At 49.3% G+C, this 24,093-nt stretch overlaps 1 protein-coding gene across 3 annotated transcripts in view; it reads left to right on the top strand.

The window, feature by feature from the left end:
• Nucleotides 1–24,093, top strand: part of SLC13A5 (solute carrier family 13 member 5) — an 856,016-nt gene that overhangs the window by 617,598 nt on the left and 214,325 nt on the right. For all 3 annotated transcript variants that reach the window (XM_069615030.1, XM_069615028.1, XM_069615029.1), the window contains one exon: nt 696–911. In XM_069615030.1, coding sequence (XP_069471131.1) covers nt 696–911 — 216 coding nt within the window. The remainder of the gene's footprint in view (nt 1–695; nt 912–24,093) is intronic.

Below are 24,093 nucleotides of genomic sequence, written 5' to 3' on the forward strand. Positions count from 1 at the left end.
CAGCATTTGGTAATTCATTGGCTCCAAGGTTACAATTCCTATTAACATAACACCCATCATAACACTGCTTAGACACAGGGGGAATATGTCATGGTCCACTAGTAAATCTGATAACAGTAGTGTTATATCATGTTTAAAAATGACCTTGCCTCTATAAACAAAAACTTCTCTCCAGCTGAAGCTTTGCGCATATAGCACATAAGACAAAGCCAATCCTTAAAGGGAAGGGTGATTTCCGAAATTAAAATGGGCTCTAAGAACCTGATATATTTTCGTTTTCACAAAGCCTCTGCAATCATTGACCAGGGGTTTAAAAGTAGTGCCACAGGTCGTAAAAGTCATGAGGGGTCACAGGTGACAAATGACATCCATGACTGGCTTATGGGGGTACTTTACTAATACGGGGATGTTCAGGAGGTGTGGGCTGCCAATGGAACAGCGGTGGCTGCAGAGTCCCACAACACTGTTGAACTGTTTCCTTTAAACTGTAAATAACCATGGACCATTTCTTGAATAATGCTGACACCACAGCTTGGGAGCGGGCCATTCGGCTCTTATGGGCGTGCTGTCCTTAAAATGGGGTGACTGAGTAAAGAAAAGTGCATGTGTGCTTTTAAAAAATTAAAACTGAACATTTTTTAGAGAATAATGTTTACGCGTTTGTTCATTTTCAATCTGTTTTTTGTTTTGCAAAGTTTTCGTAAAACCTGGGGGTGCGGTGGACAGAGAACAACAAAGGAGAAAACAGCATACAATGTGATCAAGGAGGAGCTCCGCAAGCTGGGTCCAATCTCCTTTGCAGAGTTCAACGTTCTGATGCTCTTCGCCCTGCTCATAATCCTATGGTTTACACGGGACCCCGGCTTTGTCCCTGGCTGGGCCACGCTTTTATTTAATAATACAGGTGTGGAGTAAGTATGCTGTTAAAGTAAGCGTTACACACGGTTTATTTTGCACAGTGACGACTCCTCAACTCCGAGGCGTTTGATAGTGCAAGAATATGACTAAAATATGTGTCTTTTTAAAGTTTCTCACTGGTGTTTGCCATCTTGTCCACCTGAAGCTGACAATTACCCTGTCCCCAGTATTTTACAGTAGCAATACTGTAATTATGCATTATATAATTTAATGTTTTAGGAATGGAATAGCACGACAGTCTTTAAAAAAAAAAAAGTTAAACACATACTAGTCTGGATATAATTTGCTTAACACAAGTATCTTAATTATTTTTGGCTTTCGATTATTTTCTTGCTTAGTACTCCCACACAGGCCTTTGGCACTTTTAAGAGTGGAGGAGAGGATTACTGATGCACTCTCTCCATTATCCAGTGTAACTTGCAGTGAACAGACAAGATGGTGGACAGAGTGGGGAGGTGTGGCTTGATGGCTCCGTGAGAGGACGTGCTCTCGGGGAGCTCCCGATGATCTGACATAGATCTGGGGAGAATATGGATATGTACGGAGAAAAGGCTTGACTGCAACACTTCCCTGGACGGAGGAAGGTCCGGAGTGCATAATGAGCGAATCTTGAAGCGGATCTGCACACAATTGTGGGAATCGCGCCCACCGAGGCGCAACCTGGCTCCCGCGACCTTGAGAGCGAAAACATGGTGGCCGATGGACAAAGGGTCGTAAAATGACCGAGGTGCCCCAGAGTGATCGCGAGCTGGCGCGGTGCTGCTGGGCCTGCCGAGACCCCTCTGCGAACGGGGCTTTTGGCCCATGGGCGGCGTGGAGACCCGACAGCGAGGAGCCCTCTGGGGTGTGAGGCAGTCCCCCGGGGCTACGACGTGAGGAGAGGCGGCAGGAGCCCCGGCGTACCCGGGCTCCCGGACACAGCAGTGGACCGCTGAGACCTGCGCCAGACGGCACCGCGCTCGCAGGACCTTGCAGGTCTACATCACTGTAACGGTGGTCGCCGAGCACCAGACTGCGGACACATGCCACCCGGCGGAGTGGGGGTGTGCATGGTGTCTGGCCCAAGGGGGCTGAGGGAGCAGAGAAGCACGGCAGCAGTACAGAACAGGGCTGGGATAACCCCGGCGGGGGCCCTGACTCGCTGGGGCGAGGTCCGGGAACTGGTGCCCGAGCATCGGGACACCAACGACGTATGGACACATCCCGGGAGGGGTGCCTGGCGGACCCTCTCGGCGACACTTCGTGGGCCCGAAGATACAAACTCGGCACGAGGAGGGGCCGGGAAGTGTAGCGGACCGCCTGCAGTACACGGGCTGCAGGGGTGATTTGAGTGACTGGTGTGGGGCCCGCGGAGGCCCGGACTTGCCGGAGGGGCCCGAGGCCCTGAAGCGGACTGCGGGAGCGGCTGGGAACTGCCCCCTCGAGCACAGGGGCACCAAGAGGAGTTGGACGCGCCCCGAGGGGGATGTTTGGCTGCTTCCCTGGGCAGCGTGTATGGAACCCGAGAGGGCACAATTGAGGCCCTGGGAGAGGCTGAGAAGTGCGGAGGGGTGCCCGCTGCCCACGTGCTGGCGGCTGTGAACAGAGGAGCCGGTAAGGGGCTCAGATAGCGCACCCTGGCCTGCGGATGGAGTGGGGCTGTGCCCAAGCTGGGGCACAAAGCAGCCCAAACCGAGTGCAAGAACACACCGAGTTGTGCGAACGAGGCCTTAGTCTGGTGGGAACTTACTACGGGCTGCAGGAGTAAGACAGTAAAGGAGGCTAACTCCGGAGCAATTGCTGGTCCCCAGATACAGTATAAGGTAGCCACCTTAGTCAAGGAGCGTGAGGAAAGCAACTAAGGCAAGACTGTGGGCTGGATGGCCTTGAGGCCAACAGAGTGCCGGAGAGGGAGAGCGCTGGGTCAGTGGATGCACATGACCACTGGCTACTGAAGGAAATACAGCAGGGGCCAGTGGAGCGACACTGCGTGAGCGCAGGTACGTGGGAGGACACAGCCCATTCTAGGTGGGGGAGAGCAATAAGGACACACCTGAATACAGCTGAAACAGCCTTTAAAACGCCAGGAGTGGCCTGATGCCACGTAGACTTTCGCACGTGGGGTGGCGCTGCTGGTTTACGCCCGGACAGTATAGCATGATGTCTAACAAAATTGTCAGACCCAGGATCAAACAGCCCACGCTGGATGTCTATGCCAAGACGCCTCCAGGTGCAGAAGGGGGCAAAGACACTACCGCGGCAGAAGCAGAGACACCGGGCACGATCCAGGAAGTGCTGGCAGCGATTGCGGACTTGAAAGTTGCCTGGGAGACCAAACTGGGCCTGGCAATGAACAAACTGAAAGTGGGACTGAACCTTAAGATCGGAGCGGTCCAGGAGCAAGTTAATTTGTTGAGACAGGATGTGAGGACGCTTGCAGAGCACACTGGAAACTTGGAAAAGGAGATGGCCCCGAACACGGCGGCATGTGCCGTCCACGGATCGGAACTCCATGCCCTTGTGCAGCGTGTGGGCAACCTGGAGAACAGGGTGGAGGAGGCAGAAGGGCGCGCCAGACGCAATAACATTCATGTTGTTGGACAGCCAGAAGGAATGGAGGGGCCTAACCCAACAGAATATGTTGAATCCATGCTTCTGCAGGAGATAACTGGTGGAGCACTGACCCAGGGGTTTGCAGTTGAGAGGGCGTACAGGGCCTTGACAAGGAGACCGCCCCCAGGAACCTCCCAGCGGCTGCTGATCGCAAAGATTCTGAACTACTGGGATCGGGAGAAGATACTCAAATTCTTCTGGAAGGGAGGAACGATCGAAAGGGGGCCGGCGAAAATCACGGCGTACCCGGACTATCCTTTGCACGTACAGCACAGCAGGATGAACTTCGGGGCGGTGAAAAGGAGGTTGAGAGAGGCCGGCCACAGATATATGTTGCTTTACCCGGCCAAACTGAAAGTTGTTTACAAGAACAAAACTCTGTTTTTCGAGACGCCGGAGGAATGGCTGGATATGCAGGGTCGCCCTCAAGAACCAGATATCTAGCCCTCGGTTCACGAGATAGGACCAGACGCGGGTGGGACTGAGATCCAGGGATGGAGCTGGGCATTTGTTGGGGTTGGGTAGGGTGGGGGGAGGGGAAGGGTTGTGTGCAGTGGGGCAGAGTTGGGGAAAGGGGTGGGAGTTGTTGAGGTTGGGAGGGATAAGAGTCGGAAAACGGGCCATCAGGGAAGACATCAGAGGGGGAGGTGGATGGGGAGAACATCAAGACAATGGCATCGGGTAATCTCAGAGTGGTGACCTGGAACGTGCGGGGCCTCAATAGTTATCTAAAATGTAATAAAGAGATGATGTACCTAAAGAGGATGCGGATTGACATAGCTTTGCTACAGGAGACCAACCTCACCAAGGAGAAGTTGGAGGTGGTCAGTAGAAAATGGAAGGGTAACGTCATAGGAGCCACATATTCGGCATATGCAAGTGGCGTGATCACATGGGTGGCACCGCATGTGCCGTTTCAGCTGCTCATATCAACGACAGACCTGGAAGGTAGAATGGTGGTGGTGGTGGTGGGACTCCTGGAGAACAGGGAAATGAACATTATACATTTGTACGCCCCTAACCATGATACAGCGGCATATTATATGTCCCTATAGAGTAAAATGTGCCCCGTGTTAGGTGGCGCAATAGTGTGGGGAGGGGACTTCAATTGCACCCTGAACCCCGGGATAGACAGGTCAGATGACAAGTCAGATAAGCTGGCGCCGGCAGCTAAAGCATTGAGGACATGTCATGATGCCTACCTCCAAGGAGCCAGGTCCGACCCAGCAACCCCAGAGGCAGGCATCATTTGCCCCAGGGGAGTGCCAGCGGGCCCAAGCTGGGGCCCTTTGGACGCAGTCCTGGCGCCTTAGGCGCCAGGCTCATGTTGGACCCCTGTCCTGGCGCCTTAGGCGCCAGGCTCATAAAGCTAGACATGTGTTCAAGTGTTTTAATGTGCACTTACCTGATGCAGACCATGCTGCTACATCCAGGCCCTCTTGAGGCCTGAATGGAACTACTTTACCTGTGGGACTACTTTCCACCCGGGTGTGGTCAGGGAAGGATACATACCTGATCGGTGGAAGGATACACACTGGGAACTTCTTCCAAAGCTATTTAAACCACACCCGATCAGCAACTCACGCTTCGCGTTGTTCTGCTCCTCGCAGCTGGATGCTCACCGTGTCAGCTCCTGCATCTGGACCTCAGCCACACCTGTCAGTATCCTGGGTCACCTGCAAAGGGAGACAAAAGACCTTACCTGCTAAATCAGCACCACAGAGACATCACACTGACGATCCTGAAAAGGAAGACATCATTTTAAAAGCATTTCGCTACGATCGCTGCAGCGCTGCATTTCACTCACCTATCCTGGACTCCTCCATCTTCAGCAGCGATCATCCGGATCCACAGCCACTTCCCAGAGCCTAGAGAGAAAAAGACAAGAACAAGGTGAGAGAAGGAAAGGAATAGGAAAAGCTCAGTTTCCTTCTAAGACTTACCTGTTGGGTCATTCCCATTTCATTTCGGGTTTGGCGCTTCCAGGCATTTTCCGGACCCCGGCCCCTATGGGGAAAAAAGACAAAGACATTGAATGAGCGAATGCAAAGACATTACCCGAGCGCTCATCCGGAACTTACCTGTCATTTACTGGAACTGCACATTTCACTTCGGGTCAGCGCCATATCTCCGGCATTCTGCAACAAGACAATGAACATTATTTTTAAGCTTGGACTTTAGAACTTGCAGCAGAACTTTTACAGCGCCTTACCTGAATAGCCAAGCTTACCTGAACTCCCATCAATCCTCAATCCAGTGAAGTAACTGGGTTTCAACGCGCCCCTGCATCAGAAGCAGGATGGAGAGCTCATCCTTTTTGACCCTAAGGTGAGACTTCACGGGGAATAGTGGAAGGGTATCGTGGAGGGCTGGAGGAGAGTGGGAGGCTTGAGCATAACTCAGTCAGTAGGTAATACTCCCTTTTCACGCACAGGGGAATATTCCTGCAAGCCAGAGAAGCCAGTGTAGAGGGGCCCTTCCTGTCCATCTTCAGGGTCCTGCGCTTCACCATTGAAGAAGCACCAGCACTCGAAGCCAGACCTGCGCCTCCGTGGGAATCAAGTGAGCGTTACAGAACGCGAAGCCTACCCACAATTTCCCACCCGGGCGCTATGGAGACTTCCGAGACTGACCAGCTGGCCCAGCTTTTGGGGGAATTGCGGGCAGAGGTGCACTCAGCCCGCCAGGAGCCTAACACTCTCAAAAGAGAACTGATCCTATCCAAGGAAAGAACAGATGACCTAGCCAAAAGGTATTTACAGGCCCAGGCAGGGCACACTCCTTTACCTAATTCCGGAGACATTTCCACATCAATGGGTTTGAATAACCCGGTACAAATCAATCTACCAGGACACATGCCTTTGGCCCCGCCTGAACGTTTTGCTGGGGATCCCAAGAAATATGCCGTCTTTATGAACCAATGTTGTTTACACTTTCTATGCAGACCCGGAGCCTTCCCTAACGACCAGACCAAGGTAGCCTTTATACTATCTTACCTCAGTGGCAGTGCTGCTGATTGGTCTATTCCATTGGTAAATCAAGATGATCCCATTCTCCAGAATTTTCAGGGCTTCAAGGCCAGCATGGAAAGATTGTTCGCTCGACACTCTCAAGGACAGGCCCTTGATAACGAACTGCTATCCTTACGACAAGGTAATCAGGATCTTCTGCCCTACATTGCCACCTTTAACAGACTAGTTGTGGAAACTGGATGGCCAGAAAACAAAAGGATCACATTGTTTCATCGAGGCCTGCGCGGAGAGCTTAAGGATGTTCTAGCTCAGATAGTAAACCCACCCCAGGTCTGCGCAGACTACATTGACTTGGTGGTTCAACTTGATCACAGACTTCAAAACAGAAAAGCAGATCGGTTCAAGCACGAAACCCGAATACCGATCAAAACCCACGTTAACTCCAAGATTACCGACGTATCCGAACCTATGCAAATCGGTGGTGTTAAAGGACCATTAACACAGAAAGAACGAGAGAGAAGGCGGCAAATGCAACTTTGTCTGTATTGTGGGACTTCCGGTCACTTTCTTCGAAATTGTCCAGTTAAACCACCTAAGAAGGTGGTTGGAGCTACTGATAACGAACTATTGACACCTGATTCGGGAAACGACCTAGCCCGACAAGCGTAGGGGTCCGCTTGCCGAGCTTGAAAACGAACTCTTTGACCTCGCATTTTGTCATGCCAATGGTGCTTGTGGACCCAAAACAGCCTCAGCAGTTGCATGCTATAAAAGCATACATCGACAGTGGAGCTATTGGAAATTACATAGACCGTGAATTGGCTTCCAGGATTAAGCTTCCTCTCCGCCCGAAAGTAACCCAAGATGTCATTACTACAGTAGATGGAACCGAAATAGCCTCAGGCCTGTAACGCATTCCACTGTTGAAGTGACACTGGTGGGTCAGGACGGTCGTCGGGAAGCAATCGTGTTTGATGTGATCAAGGCCCCACAATTTCAAGTAATTCTTGGAATTCCTTGGTTAGAAACACATAATCCCAGAATTGACTGGCGAGCAAAGAAGATAAGTTTTCCTGATTGTGAACCAACTTGTTATCCAAGAAATCGAGCTATGGGTCTAGCCTCAGCAACTTCCACCCCTGTACAGTTACCGTCAGAATACCAAGAATTCCAAGACGTTTTTCAGAAAGAACAGGCTAACACGTTACCTCCCCATCGGTCTTATGATTGCCAAATCGATCTGGTACCCAATGCTCAACTACCTTGTAGTAGGATTTATGCTCTTATGGAACCTGAGAACCTGCATTTGCGTCAGTATTTAGATCAGTACCTAGCCAATGGTTTTATTCGCCCGTCCAAGTCTCCTGTCTCTTCAGCTCTGTTCTTCGTGCCGAAAAAAGAGGGTGACCTTAGAACGTGTATAGACTATCGCGCCCTAAATCTAATAACGGTTAAGAATCGTTATCCTCTGCCCTTGATCCCTTAGCTTATCGACCAGGTGAAAGACGCTTGTGTGTACACCAAGTTAGATCTCCGAGGAGCTTATCACCTGGTGCGTATAAAAGAAGGCGACGAATGGAAGACTGCATTCCGCACCAAGTTTGGGCTCTTCGAATATCAGGTGATGCCCTTCGGTTTGTGCAATGCACCTGCCGCCTTTCAGTACTTTATGAATGATGTTCTTCGGGAACTTATCGATGTCTGTGTCATTGTTTACATTGACGACATCCTGGTGTACTCTTCTTCAGAATCGGATCACAGAAAACATGTTAGGGCAGTTCTTGAGAAATTGCGCCAGCACAGACTATTTGCAAAACTCGAAAAATGCGTTTTTCATACCACTGAAGTTGAGTTTCTCGGATTCATCCTGACACCTCAAGGAGTCCGAATGGACTCGCGAAAGGTGGACGCCATCCTCAAATGGCCATCTCCTAGTTCGGTGAAGGGAGTTCAGAGCATGCTCGGCTTTGCCAATTTCTATCGAAGATTCATCCCGGAATTTTCCCGAACAGTCCAACCCATCACAGCTCTCCTAAAGAAAAACAAACGCTTGGAATGGACTCTTGAGGCCGAACAAGCCTTTCAGGACCTGAAAACCAAATTCACCTCTGCACCTGTATTGAAGCACCCGCACCCAGATCTCCCGTACATTGTGGAAACCGACGCATCCAGTTCGGCCATGGGAGCTGTCCTGTCGCAAAGAGACCCAAAAACTAACCAACTACACCCAGTGGCCTTTTGGTCCAGAAAATTTTCTCCTCCTGAAATCAACTACGCAATTACCGATAAAGATTTACTGGCCATCAAATCTGCTTTCAAGGCTTGGCGTCACTACCTTCTCGGGGCAAGACACACCATCACTGTAATTACGGACCACAGAAACTTACAGTATTTAAAGACGGCCAAAGCTCAATCTTCACGACAACTCCGATGGGCTCTATTCTTCGCGGAATTTGATTTTGTAATTACCTATCGCCCTGGCTGCAAGAATGGAAAAGCGGACGCCTTATCCCGGATTGGCATGGAAGAACCTAACTCGAGCTTAGAACCTGTGCCCATCATACCTGAGCAAAGAATCTTAGGCTTAACTTCATTGCAAACTATTGAGGACATCCAAACGCAAGTGAAACAACTTCTAGACTCTTCAACCTTACTGGAATGGAGTCAAAAGGGTCCTCATTACACCGTTAAGGATGACTTACCCTACTTCCAGGAGCAGTTGTTTCTGCCAAGTAAAGAATTGCAAGAACTTGTTATTGCCCTTCATCATGAATCTTTAATGGAAGGACACCCTGGTATCGCTAAAACAGAGGAAAAAATCAAACGCCACTTCTGGTGGCCTTCTTGGAGAAAAGACATAAAGTCTTTTGTTCTGTCTTGCGGAATTTGCGCCCAAAACAAAGCTCAAAAGAAAAGGCCAGCCGGCCTACTTCAACCCTTGGATATTCCACCGGCACCATGGCACACCCTGTCAATGGACTTTATAACCGACCTGCCTCCTTGTGCTGGTTACAACACAATCCTTGTAATTGTGGACCTATTCTCCAAAATGGCCCACTTTATCCCTTTAAAAGGTTTGCCTTCAGCTTCCACCTTGGCCAAGGAATTCCTGGAGAATATAGTTCGCATACATGGTTTCCCTTCCGTATTAGTCTCGGATCGTGGAAGTCAATTTATCTCCCATTTTTGGAAGAAGTGTTGCCGATTAGCACAAATAGATGTGCGGTTATCCACCAGCCACCACCCCCAGACCGACGGACAAACCGAGAGAACCAATCAGACTCTCGAGCAATATCTTCGGTGCATGTTACACCAATCTGAGTTGAATTGGAAAGACATTCTTTGGATCGCAGAATATGCATACATCAACTCAGTGCATTCTGGAACCGGACAAACCCCTTTTTATACTTTGTATGGTCACCATCCTCGGACCTCTGACCTAGATCCACCTCTGACCCTGGAAATGCCCGCAGTAAATCATCTGCATTCCACAATAACCCGAGCCTTCAAAGAAGCTGCAAGTCATTTACAGCAAGCCAAGAAAAAGTATAAAGAAAACGCTGATTTGCACCGAAGTAAAACTCCTCCTTACCAAGTAGGAGACCAGGTATGGCTAGCAACTAAACATTTACCCCTCAAGGGCCCGCAAACCTTCAATCCCAGATTCATAGGACCTTACCCCATCAAGGCTATAATCAACCCAGTGGCCTTTAAACTGGATCTACCGTCCAACATGCGTATTCATCCAGTTTTTCATGCGTCACCTTTGAAGCCAGTACAACCATGAACCCGATTGTCCAAACCTCCAGATCCAGTTCAAATTGAAGGGGAATTAGAATTCGAAGTTAAAGACATTTTAGACTCCAAGGTGGTAAAGTCAATACTCTTCTATCTTGTTGACTGGAAGGGATAAGGACCTCAGGAGAGATCATGGGAGCCTAGTAACCATGTCCACGCACCTCGATTAGTACAAAGGTTTCACCGGAGATTTCCGAACAAGCCAAAACCCCCGGAGGAAAGAACCTTGGGAGGGGCCTTGAGGGGGTGTACTGTCATGATGCCTACCTCCAAGGAGCCAGGTCCGACCCAGCAACCCCAGAGGCAGGCATCATTTCCCCAGGGAAGTGCCAGCGGGCCCAAGCTGGGGCCCTTTGGACGCAGTGCTGGCGCCTTAGGCGCCAGGCTCATGTTGGACCCCTGTCCTGGCGCCTTAGGCGCCAGGCTCATAAAGCTAGACATGTGTTTAAGTGTTTTAATGTGCACTTACCTGATGCAGACCATGCTGCTACATCCAGGCCCTCTTGAGGCCTGAATGGAACTACTTTACCTGTGGGACTACTTTCCACCGGGTGTGGTCGGGGAAGGATACATACCTGATCAGTGGAAGGATACACACTGGGAACTTCTTCCAAAGCTATTTAAACCACACCCGATCAGCAACTCACGCTTTGCGTTGTTCTGCTCCTCGCTCACCGTGTCAGCTCCTGCATCTGGACCTCAGCCACACCTGTCAGTATCCTGGGTCACCTGCAAAGGGAGACAAAAGACCTTACCTGCTAAATCTGCCCCACAGAGACATCACACCGACGATCCTGAAAAGGAAGACATCATTTTAAAAGCATTTCGCTACGATCGCTGCAGCGCTGCATTTCACTCACCTATCCTGGACTCCTCCATCTTCAGCAGCGATCATCCGGATCCACAGCCACTTCCCAGAGCCTAGAGAGAAAAAGACAAGAACAAGGTGAGAGAAGGAAAGGAATAGGAAAAGCTCAGTTTCCTTCTAAGACTTACCTGTTGGGTCATTCCCATTTCATTTCGGGTCTTGGCGCTTCCAGGCATTTTCCGGACCCCGGCCCCTATGGGGAAAAAAGACAAAGACATTGAATGAGCGAATGCAAAGACATTACCCGAGCGCTCATCCGGAACTTACCTGTCATTTACTGGAACTGCACGTTTCACTTTGGGTCGGCGCCATATCTCCGGCATTCTGCAACAAGACAATGAACATTATTTTTAAGCTTGGACTTTAGAACTTGCAGCAGAACTTTTACAGCGCCTTACCTGAATAGTCAAGCTTACCTGAACTCCCATCAATCCTCAATCCAGTGAAGTAACTGGGTTTCAACGCGCCCCTGCATCAGAAGCAGGATGGAGAGCTCATCCTTCTTGACCCTAAGGTGAGACTTCACGGGGAATCGTGGAAGGGTATCGTGGAGGGCTGGAGGAGAGTGGGAGGCTTGAGCATAACTCATTCAGTAGGTAATACTCCCTTTTCACGCACAGGGGAATATTCCTGCAAGCCAGAGAAGCCAGAGTAGAGGGGCCCTTCCTGTCCATCTTCAGGGTCCTGCGCTTCACCATTGAAGAAGCACCAGCGCTCGAAGCCAGACCTGCGCCTCCGTGGGAATCAGGTGAGCGTTACAGGACACTATTGACAGACCTCAGACTAGAGGATGTGTGGAGACGGCTGCACCCTATGGACAGGCAATATTTGCACTACGAAGCGCCACAGGACCTGCATACGAGGCTGGATTATGTGTTTGCTGCTGCTGAGATAGTGGGAGAGATGGTGGACGCAGAATATAAGGCCAGGGTGCTTTCTGACCATTCGCCTTTGGTCGTAGAGTGGCGACAATAACCCCAGAGGGCGCGAATCCCGACGTGGAGGCTTAGAGCTGAGGCCCTACAGGATGCAGGATTTCGAGAGGATTTGAGGGAGGCCATTGAAGAATATTTTGATATCAACATGGGCAGTGTACGATCCACGGGAATAGTATGCGAGGCATTTAAGGTGGTGGTGGTGCGCGGGGTAGCCATATCAAAATCCAAAGGGCTCCAAGGGGGTACAGAACGGGAACTGCAGGAAGCAGAAAGAGAGTTGGAGAGCCTGATACAGAGTGGGGGGACCCCCCGGGAGGACAGCGCTAAGATAAGGGACTTACAGATGACCTGTAGTGAACTCTGAGACAGATTATGCAAGCTAAATTATAAGAAATATACAGAGAGGCAACATGCGGGGGGGATAAGCCAGGCAGACTACTGGCCTGGTTATACAAAAATGAGACCCCCCGCCCGGTGATCAGAGAGGTCAAGGATGTGGAAGGCCGAATCTGTAATACCCAGGAGGGAGTAAACGAGGAGTTCCTCAAGTATTATAAACGATTATATGAGGACGCAGGAGAGGATATGGGTCAAGAAATACTGGAAACAATAGAGGACATAGGGCTGCCCACCTTGGATGACTTAGAACGTGCAGACCTAGAAGCCCCCATCAACCCGGAAGAGCTGGAGGCGGTGATCCAACACTTGCCCACATGTAAAGCGCCCGGGTCGGATGGGTTACCCAGTGAGTTTTATAAAACATATAAGCAGGAGCTACTCCAGCCACTGCTGGCCATGTTCAATGAAGCCTATGAGCAAGGAGAACTGCCGGAGTCCCTTCGTGAGGCAGTGATCATCCCGCTCCTGAAACCGGGCAAGCCGGACGTGGAGTGTGGGTCTTATAGGCCCTTGTCTATGCTTAATCAGGATAGTGAAATTCTCACAGCAGTACTGGCCAACAGACTTAAGAGAGTAATAGGCAAGTTGATACACCCGGATCAAACAGGCTATGTCCCCGGTAGAAATATCACAGACAACCATAGGAGGCTGCATCACATCATTGATCAAGCTGAGAAAGACCCGGGCGAGTTGGCCATTGTGTCGCTGGATGCAGTGAAAGCCTTTGATTCTGTCAGGTGGCCATGGTTGATGGTGACCCTGAAAGGATACGGGATGGGACCGGGATACATTAGATGGGCCCAGATGCTATATAGCTCCCCGATTGCGAGAGTCAAAACAGGAACTATAACTTCAGATAAATAGCAACTCAGTAGGGGGACCAGACAGGGTTGCCCCTGGTCGCCCATGTTATATATCCTGGCATTAGAGCCGTTGGCAATTTGCTTGAGGCAACAATACGGGGAGGTGGGGATTCGTACAACGGGAGACTCACACCTGATATCACTGTACGCAGATGATATGCTCCTCTACTTGCGCTTCCCGGAAGAGAATCTGCAATATGTGCTGGAGGTGATGGATTGCTATGCCACCCTCTCGGGCATATCGGTGAACCCCGGGAAGTCTAGTGTGTTTCCCCTGGGAAGGTATAAAAGTATCCCACTGGAAGAGCTGCCCATCCTACAGATACCCTGGCAAACCGAGACGTTCAGATATCTGGGCGTCAATATTTACCATAAGATAGAGACTGAGCACAAACATAACACGGAGAAAGCAATTGAAGGAATTAAAAATAGCATGGTCTTCTGGTCTAGATTACCCCTTGTTATGATAGGAAGAGCAGCACTGCTCAAAATGGTGGTTTTGCCCAGACTCTTGCATTTTTTTGTGAATGTTTCGTACCTGATCCCCAGACACTTTTTTGTGAGACTTCATGGCCTGTGTAGGGGCTTCCTGTGGCACAACTCCAGGAATAGGGTGGCCCTGTGGAAACTACAGAATATGTGTGACAAGGGGGGCATAAACCTGCCGAATTTTGAATTGTATTACTTGGCGGGACAGTTGTATGTGGCTAGGTGGTTGTCTGCAGAGGACTCGGCTGAAGCTAGGCTCTTGCAGGGTGATTCAGCCCCATATTTCCTTGGAGAGACGGTGTGGCTGCAAAAAATGTAAATAGTGGGGATGGGGAGACTATTGGTGCTGGGCTGGGAAGTCTGGCGCAGAGCATGGAGAACTGTGGGCGACCCAGACCCGCTCTCTCAGCAGGTCCCGCTGGTGGTGTTATGCGGGGAAGACCCCCAACTGTTCAAAGGGGACCGCAGATACTGGGAACAGGTGAGCCTAGCCACCCTAGGAGATATATGGCAGGAGGGCGAGGCACTGGAATTCCAGAGGCTGCAGGAGGAGACAGGGGTGCATAGGGGCCAATATATTACTTATACCAGGCTCATGAAACGGGTGAGGGAGAGGTGGTCTGAGACGATATTAGCGGAAGAACCTGATGCCACCCTGGAAATGATGTATGATGTCTCGGAGGGTGGGCACGAAATATCTTTGATATACAAGCTCCTGAGTGCAAAGGCAGGGAAGGAGCTGCTCCAATCGAGGCTTGACTGGGAGGAGGAGGTGGGCGAACCCATGACAGAGGGACAGTGTGATAGAGCCCAAAGGTATCATAAAAAGGTGTCCCGGAAAGGGAGACTCCAGCAAATCCAGCTGTATGTCACCCACAGAGCTTATCTGACCCCAGGAAAAGTAGCCAGGTTTGGAGGCTTGCCTATACAGAAATGCCCCAGGTGTGGGGAGGAGGAGGCAGGGCTGCTGCACATGTTCTGGGTCTGCCCAGAGGTGCAGAGATTCTGGGAAGAAATAAAGACGAGAATGGCCAGTGGGGGAGTGGTGCTTGACGTGAGGTCTGCTTGGGCATGCATGCTTGGGAGTTTTCCCAGGCCACGTAATTTAAAACATATCAGCAAGATGAAGGACCTGGCCTATATCCTGGCCAAGCACAGAATTGCAATGTGCTGGAAAGCGGCCCATAGGCCTAGGGTGGAGATTTGGTGGGCAGACCTCTTGAAATGCGCAGAAGCAGAAACCGAGGTATGGTATGAAGCAGTCACTAGGGGGGAGAGGAGGAAGTGGGCCCTTTGATAGCCTGGAGGCAACTGGTGACCTCAATGGCAAACCCCCACCAGGTCAATCATGAAACGGAAGACTCGGATGAGTTGACAAGCATCGAGATACCTGAAAATGCTCATGCAGATTGCATGGATAAGACAGCTCGTGTTTGTGGGGAGGGAGGGTGGAGAACGGAGGATAACACTGAATAATGTGATGCCTTGAAACTGATTATGAACGTCCTAAATGGTTGTTATGTTTGGTGTGTTGTTTGTTTAAAATAATAAAAATTGTTTAAAAAAAAAAAAGATGGTGGACAGAGCCCTGAGGGCAAGAGAGATAGCAGAGTGAGCCATGCATTCATTAAAAGGGTAATTTAAATAACAAGTTGTGTTACACAAGTGTCAATTTAGTTAGGCAAATCTACAGAACTGCATAGCAAATTGCTATGCAACACTGCTTATTTTATGGCTTGTATTACTGTTAGTCAGAAATATTTGAGCACCACCAGTGTTTAGGACAACGAGTGGTTATTTGTAAAATGTGCTGCTGAGTTTCTCCAGAGTAGACCTCTGTCATGTTCTGAAAACCCTTTTGTCAATCAGGCACGGCCACATTGTAGGAGAGCATTACTGGCCATGTTGAGGCGTGCAAAAAGCCACAACAAGATTCTTCATATAAGTATGACCAAGACAGGATTCCCAACAGCAGTCCACATCCTGAAGTCAATCGTTTAGAAGAGATCTCCTGAAAACATCAACATGCATTAAACCCTTATCAAAGGTTACCAAAAACAATACCACCTACTCAAAATAAATAGACAAGAAAGTGGGGGTTTCCTATAATATGAAGTGCACTTGTACCAGCACTGCAGGGATGGCAGCCTGTCAGGAATGCATTGGTTCTATTTGGCTCACTGTGAAGTACACTTGTTTCAATCCTTCAGCAGCAGTCACCTGGCAGTGTGGCAGTAATTGTGATCTGTGAGAGGTTCCTTATTTTAGTTAGGCATTGAGTTACTTTTCTGTACTTCAGCTGTGGTGTCCTGCTGTGGTTGAGATGCACTTATATCATTCCTGCAATGAGGGCCCCCTTTCAGAATCATACTTGGGCGTTCTGTGTGAGGTGCACATATTTAATTATTTCAGCGAGAGTCAACTTTTAGTATTGCAGTGGTGGTGTCCTTTCCTAGATGAGGCTCACTTGTCCCAGTTCTGCTGTGAAGGTGATCTTTCAGTATTTAATGGCTGGTACCTCATCCCTGATAGGGTACACTTAGTTCAGGACTGCAATGAGTCACTTTTGAGTTTTTCGGTGGAAGTGTTCAGTCCTGTATGTTGTACATTTGTTTCAGTTCAGCAGTGATGAACAACATTCAGTATGGCAGCTTGATTGCCATTTCCTGAGTGAACTGTACCTCATTCCTGTTTGTAAGGTCACCTTTTAGTATTGCATTGGTGTGCTTTCTTAAATCAGGCCTCAAAAGTGATCATATGAATGCTAGTGTCTCTGAGGAGTTGTAACATTTGAAATGACTCTATTGGGTAAATGAGTGCTTCATTCTACTGTAATGAAGTGGTGGGGCCGGTGATTCATACAGCCCCAGGCAAGCTGCCATTTTGTGCAGCTCCCCTCTACCAGAGGGCCGGATTTGATCTTTTTTGGTAAACAAATTGCTGCTGCCTGGTGCCTTTCTGGTAGTAGCCCCTAGGCAGTTTCCCTTAATTGCCTTACTGTATAACCGGCCTTGTGAAAATATGTATTTTGATTTAGGGCAGCAATACTCTCTTTATTTCAGTGGTGCACATCTGATAAGAAAAGTCACGTGTTGTGTGTTCAATTATTCCATCCTAGCTACCAAGTGGGCTTATTTGAAAGATCTTAACAGTATTTCACAGACTTTCATAGTCTAGAATTAACAACAGTACCATGCATTTGGGTTTTCTTGAAAGTTGCGCGGGATCTTTTAAAACATCCTCTTACAACCTTTAAATGTGTTAATCGATGTTGTACAACAGTAAAAATCATTGACATGTTTTTTAATGTTGCATGACGTCTTTTGTAGGAAACTCTTAAAGCAGATACTCATGTTTCAGTACTTGAGAGCAACTTCTTCCGGGAGGATTAAGGAATCCTCAGAAATCTTGATGATTAGCACACATTGACATCTAGTCAGCGAACAATAGAGTGAGCTACTCTCCTTATTTTCAAGATTCTAGTGACTTGAAGCACAGTCTTAAAAAACTATTATTTTTCTACTGCACAAGCTCAGTCCCTAGAAGGTTCTCCAACTATAAGGAGAGAGGCCAGGTTCTCCCTTTCCTCCCGGTGCTGCAGTTGCGTCCACTCTCCATGCCCTGCTCGCGCACCCTGCACGGGTCCTCTCTCACCCCCAACCACTGCTGTAGGGGCTCGCTCCTGTTCCACCACCATCTGGAAGATCAAATCTACCACCCACCTACCCCCATCCATCCTGCCGCAGAACCTGCGACCACGCTCCTTGCGGCACACTGCGCTGTTGCCACATGCCCATTGGCCAACTCTAGGATACACCTGTTGGCGCTGACTCACTTTTGTACCGGGACCCACACATCCTCGTCAACCAAACAGACTCTGTTGTACCCCCCTGTCACCCTTAGCATGGCACGTGTTACCAAGCGTGCCCTACCAACACTACTTCGCTCCTGTACTACCTCTGACCACTTTATGCAATTCTGTGACCCTGCTTCTATTGATGTGCCCTGTAATGTGTTGCCAGCATCTAGGATTGTTGCCCCTGCTACCATTGATGTGCCTGTACTGTGTTGCCAGCATCTAGGATTGTTGCCCCTGCCACTATTGATGTGCCCTGTACTGTGTTGCCAGCATCTAGGACTGTTGCCCCTGCCACCATTGATGTGCCCTGTAGTGTGTTGCCAGCATCTAGGACTGTTGCCCCTACCACCATTGATGTTCCCTGTACTGTGTTGCCAGCATCTAGGACTGTTGCCCCTGCCACTATTGTTGTGCCCTGTACTGTGTTGCCAGCATCTAGGACTGTTGCCCCTGCCACTATTGATGTGCCCTGTACTGTGTTGCCAGCATCTAGGATTGTTGCCCCTGCCACTATTGATGTGCCCTGTACTGTGTTGCCAGCATCTAGGACTGCTGCCCCTGCCACTACTGATGTGCCCTGTACTGTAAGGCCAGTTCACACTATGGCAACTCTGCCCACTACTGCCACTATTGACCATATCCTGCTCGCCACTGACACCACATTGCATTGTGCCTTAGTGAATGCCCGGTCTCTGCCTGCACACTCACTTGACATTCACAACCTTATCACCTCCAATAAACTCGACCTACTCTTCATCAGTGAACCCTGGCTAAACGAGTCATCTGGCCCTGCCCTTTCACTTTTCATCCCAGAAGGGTACTCCATCAACAGACAAGATTGCTCCACTTACAGAGATGGGGGGGTAGCTGTCATTGCCAAGGAGAATCTCGCATTCAGGAGGATTCAAGGGGACTTGGGCCAGAGCTCTGACTACCTCCTGCTCAAACTCAAGCTTTCAGCCAACTGTACTATTGCCTTCCATGTTGTCTACCGCCCCCCTGGACTTAGCACTGACTTCCAGGAAGCCTTAATCCATTCGCTCTCAGACAATCTAAAAAGCTCATCCAAAGTTATCCTCTTAGGTGACTTTAACCTCGGCCTCAATGATCCTAAGGATTCCCACGCCACAGCCCTCAAAAAAGCTCTCTCTAATCTTGGGTTCTCCCAATCTATCTCCAGTCCCACCCACAATAAAGGACGGACGCTAGACTGGGTTGCCCACCACAACTGCACCCTACAGGTCAAAGACATATCCCTATCCCTTGGTCTGACCACCATTGCATCAAATTCGACATCACCACATCTAAAGGGCCCCCCAGGCCGGCGATTCCCCTCCCTGCCGCACTCACCAGAAGCTCTCGGCAGCTCACAAAGGAGAACCTCACCCAACATCTCCTGGTACATGCATTATTGCCTCCCTTCTCCAATGATCCAACTGTACTCGCCAATGACTTCAAAAGAATCATTACCATGGCTGTGGACTCTGTAGCCCCACTCACCCTCAAAAAAGCAAATAAAGTAAAGCATGCGAATGCCTGGTTCTCCCAGGAGCTCTTACAGCTATGTTCTAAAAAAAAGAGCTGCACTCACTGCCTGGAAGAATAACCCTAAGGACACCACCAAAGCAGCCTTCAAGGCCCTGTCCACAGAATATAAAACCGCCATCATTAAGGCTAAGGCGTCCTCCTTCAACGCCAGGATATCCAATGCCAAGTCAGGGACCAAAGAAATCTTCACCATCTTTAGAGAGCTGGAGACCCCTGCCTCCCCTCCTCCCACTCTCCTAAAAGACAAAGCCTGGTGTAACAAAATTCAATTCGCCATTTTGGATAAATTGGACACTCTTCACGCCAATATCCTTTCACACCAAAAGGCACTTAACCTTATAGCCAAAAACCACAGCTCCCCCGCTCAAGTAGGTGACACTAGTAAATCCCCTCTGTTTGAGTTTAAGGACATGGCTGAAACCGAAGTCGCTGACCTCCTTAGATCCATTAAACCCTCCAACTGTAAAGGGGACGTCTGCCCAGCCCAGGTGATCAAGGACTGTGCCCCCTCCCTTGTCCCCTTCATCACTGCCTCCATAAATGCCTCGTTCACGTCTGGCCATGTCCCAGCTGATCTCAAGGAAGCGTGGGTTCGCCCGCTCCTCAAGAAACCTTCCCAAGACCCATCGGTCCCAGGGAACTATAGGCCCATTACTACTGTCCCATTTTTACTAGAAATCCTGGACAAAGCAGCTTACCTGCAAGTACAAAAAATCCTCGAAGACAACCATCTTCTTGGTCTTCAGCAGTCAGGCTTCAGGCCACGACATGGCATTGAAACGGCACTTCTTGGCCTAAAAAATCAGATGGATGACCTCAGAGATGCAGGCAAACCTGCTCTACTCCTCCTTCTGGACTTATCAGCTGCCTTCAACCTGGTGGATTATAAGACCCTCCGCCACCATCTTGCCACCGCAGCCAACTTCTCCCCCACTGCCTGCAATTGGATAACTTCTTTCCTGCAGGAAAGAGCAATGAAGGTCTTCTCCGACTCCTCTTGCGCCGACCCAAGGATCATCCAATGTAGCGTCCCACAGGGATCTTGCATCGCCCCAACCCTCTACAACCTCTTCACGAGGCCGCTGTTCAAGATCCTTCATGCCCTGGACATCTCATACATGAACTATGCTGATGACACTCAGGTGCTTATCCCCCTCTCGGGGGATTACCTGTCCGACCTGAACGCGCTCAACTCCATTTACTCTACAATCCAATCTTGGATGGCAAAAAACTGGTTAGGCCTCAACAGCGAGAAAACAGAGCTTCTGCTGATTGGCTCCCCGTCCACCCTGGGCAAGCTGGACAAGCAATACAAGTCTTTCACCGTAGATAACATTCCTATCCTCGTCTCCCAAACGGTCAAGACCTTGGGTGTCTACATGGACCCTAACCTGAACATGAATATTCAGGTCAATGCCATTGCATCCTCCTCATCCTACTACTCCAAACTTCTCAACGCAGTCAGGCCGTATCTCTCCCAACAGAATTGCCTCACAATCGCCAGAGCAATAATTGGCTCAAGATTGGACTATTGCAATGCCATTCTAATAGGGACCTCATGTAAAAACCTTGTGTTAGGAAAGATTTCATAATTGTAGGTAATTTTCCTTCCATGTGGCAACCCCTAAACTTTTTGCTGTTGTTTTTCACCTTGTTCTTGACTTTGCCAGAGAAGTGCAGCCTTCTGCCGCACTCCTCTGGGCTTTCGCTCCTTTCTTACGGGGAAACTGACATGCCCTTAAAACAGTCAGTACCGGGGAACGCTGTTTCCCGTAGTTTCTTTTATCATGTTGCGGCTTTCGTGCAACATGACACAAGAGGGCACTGTAAGCTAAATTACAGCTCTCATGGGTCTCTAGCCTTCTACAGGCCCTAGATACTCGTTTAGGATTGTATCTGATCGGTGCAAGTGATTCAGGGACGGGAATGGTGGCAGCGATCGTTTCTTGTGTTTTGAGCTCCTTTTGGCGTTCTAAGCGCGTTTTCCGCGCTTAACCCAAAATGGTGGCCTGGCTCCCAAAATGGCCAGACCACGAGGCTCCTTTGTCCTGTCCGCTGACCGTCTTGCTCCCTTCACCTTCCCCAGGTCGAGCCGACCCGGGGCCTTCCTTATTTGGGCATGTACTTTTCCCGCGAAACACGGATGCTTTTGCGGGCTTCTACATGTCTTGTGTGTGCCTCCAGGATGTGGGCTGGGATGTCTGGTCCCAATACACATCCTGGGTGCCAGAGAGTCTAGGGTGGTGTGAATGCCTGGGACCACCGTGGTCCGTGATTGGTCCGCGAATGGTGTGAGTGTTGATGAGCGGATCTCCCATTGGGTCCCCTCCATTTTGGCGCAAAGGGAACCGTGGATAAGAGGGGGCTGGAAACACCACTACCATGTCGATCTCCTGATTTCTCACGAACAAAGGAATACAGGAGCCAAGTATCCTGCAACCAAGAGGCTGGACCGAGGAATCACTGGTGACCCGCTGAAGGACTTCTCCTCTGCACTGCTGTCGCCTTGTGAAACCCTTTTCACCTTTGATCGAACCAGAAGGCCTGTACTGGTGCTTTGTCCCTTGGAATAGCGGGAACAGCTATTCTCGGCATCTTCATCATCTCCTGCCAGTAAGCCTTCGGAAGCGTCTCTGGGCCATCCAGCTGACTGACCAGCTTACACGGGAGTCTTGCTCTGTAACCGCCGCCAGGTTGTGTAGTATTTCGAGTCCTGGTCACTCTCACACGCTTCGTACACTTGGCGTTCCCAGGTCGGAAGTGAGTAGTTTACATTTGGCTCAGATACACACGGCCGCTCCGTTGCCCTGCTGTGGTAACAAACTGTGCGGGTTTCTTCGATTGGGACGTCTTTTTACTCAACACGACGACGAGGCGTTCCCTGCTCTTCTGAACCTGCCAGCTACTGAAACGGACGCGGAGAAGCCTGGGTCTGCTTGCATCGGGGACCGGTGAGTAGCATAGCTAGGATCTGGTCGCCCTCCTGCAGGAGCCCATTGCTTTTCCCCGCTGTGTCAAACAGCACCCTTTTCCGTACTCGCGCTCTGCTTCTGCCCACTGTGGAGGCTGGGCTTGAGTCGCGGAACTTGTTCTTCTTCTTTTGTGCACTAAACTGAACTGCCTGATTTCCCTTGAAGAGCTTCTCTTTTGCCCGTTGGCACCAGCGCGTGCAGGTACTTTTGAGCACAAGGCTCCACTCTTCGCAGGGCTCGGACTTCCATCTAGTTAGGTGCCTCTGAAGGCGAACTGGGTCTAAGCATTATTTCGCACTGCCTGTCTTCCTTCCCTTTTAGGTGGACTACCCATTTCGTGCATCTAACGCTTGAGACTGTCGTATTTGTATATATATTGTGTTGATATGGTATGTGTTGGTTTACTATCGTTATATTGTGATTTTCTCGCTACGGTCATTGTTTTAAAGGCCTTGAAATAAATGTGTATATATTTTTAATATAACAACTGTTTGGAGTAGTTTGTAAGTGATCTTGCTTTGTGTGCTCATTGCGGGCTTTCAGTCACCCTCACCCCTCTTGAGACCTAGTCTTGACCGTCGCGATCGCTACCTTGATTGGTCTGGCTCGTCCAGAGGTTACCCTGTTCCAAGTAATTAGGTTGGCCTTCTGAACTTCTGCGCCACCAGGACAGAGTTCAGAAATCCGTCTTAACACCTTGCCAAACTTCAACTAGTCCAAAACAATGCCCTTAGTGCCGCCACTGGACTATCACGTAGGGACCACATCTCTGGCCTTAGGCGTCAGGTCCACTGGCTACCAGTTAAGGAAAGAATCATCTTCAAAACTCTTGCCCTCATGCACAAGTGTCTCCACAACCAGGCCCCCCAGTATCTTGTCCAGAGATTCTCTAAACCCCGTGCATCCAGGCCATCCAGAATGGCATACTCCAACCTGATCACTGTGCCCAAAACCCGCAGAGTGCGTGCTGGTGGCACCAGCTTCCCCACTTTGGCAGCCACCCTATGGAATCCCCTTCCACCGCATATCAGACTAATAGACTCTCCTACTGCCTTTCACAAGGCCATCAAGACCAGTCTCTTCACATAAATGTGCCTGTTTTCTCCGCAACATATGTAACAATGTATTCATGTCTAAGAACACTTCTGGGGCGGCTTTTTTGTAACCCTTAATCAAGCCTTCTTACGCACCATTACAGCGCCTCGATGCCCGCGGGCTGCAGTGCGCTTTACAAATGTAAAAAAAGTAAATAAATAAATGAGACGATTTTGTGATCAAATGTTTCTGTCCCATTAGATGTTGATTAGCTTAATAGATCAAATCAACCTGTGGCATAAGGAGCTACTCTTAAATAGCAAAACAACTGTTGATGTTTTAAGGGAATTTCTTACAGAAGAGGTCATGAAACCTTAAATAACAGTTCAATGCTGTGTACTGCTGGACAAAATTAATGAATACATTTGGAGATTTCATGAGACTTTAAATGAGGCCCATGCAACTTTCATGAAACCGCCAATAGATTGTACTCTTGGACAAAATTGAGTGATAATGTGAAAATGGAAAACGTGCATTAGAAAGCATTTATATACAATGAGGCTGAAAGAAGCACTAACTCTCTGACCATTTAAAGAGTGCAAAAAACCCAAAAAAGACGAAATAAAGATTGTTTATAAAACATTTGAGAAGTTGTATTACCATTTTGGAAGCACTACAATTTACCTATACATATTTTTCTTACACAAGAACTGTCCGAGTCCACCCTTAACAAATCTATTAAATAGTTTTAAATGTGAAATGTTTTGCACTAATGATTGAAAAGGTTCTTTGTAAATTCACACACTCAATTCAAAATTATTCAAAGAATATGGTTGACCAAG

This window comes from Ambystoma mexicanum, chromosome 9 (genome assembly GCF_040938575.1).
Source record: "Ambystoma mexicanum isolate Mex_15411 chromosome 9, UKY_AmexF1_1, whole genome shotgun sequence".
Classification (NCBI taxonomy): domain Eukaryota; kingdom Metazoa; phylum Chordata; class Amphibia; order Caudata; family Ambystomatidae; genus Ambystoma; species Ambystoma mexicanum.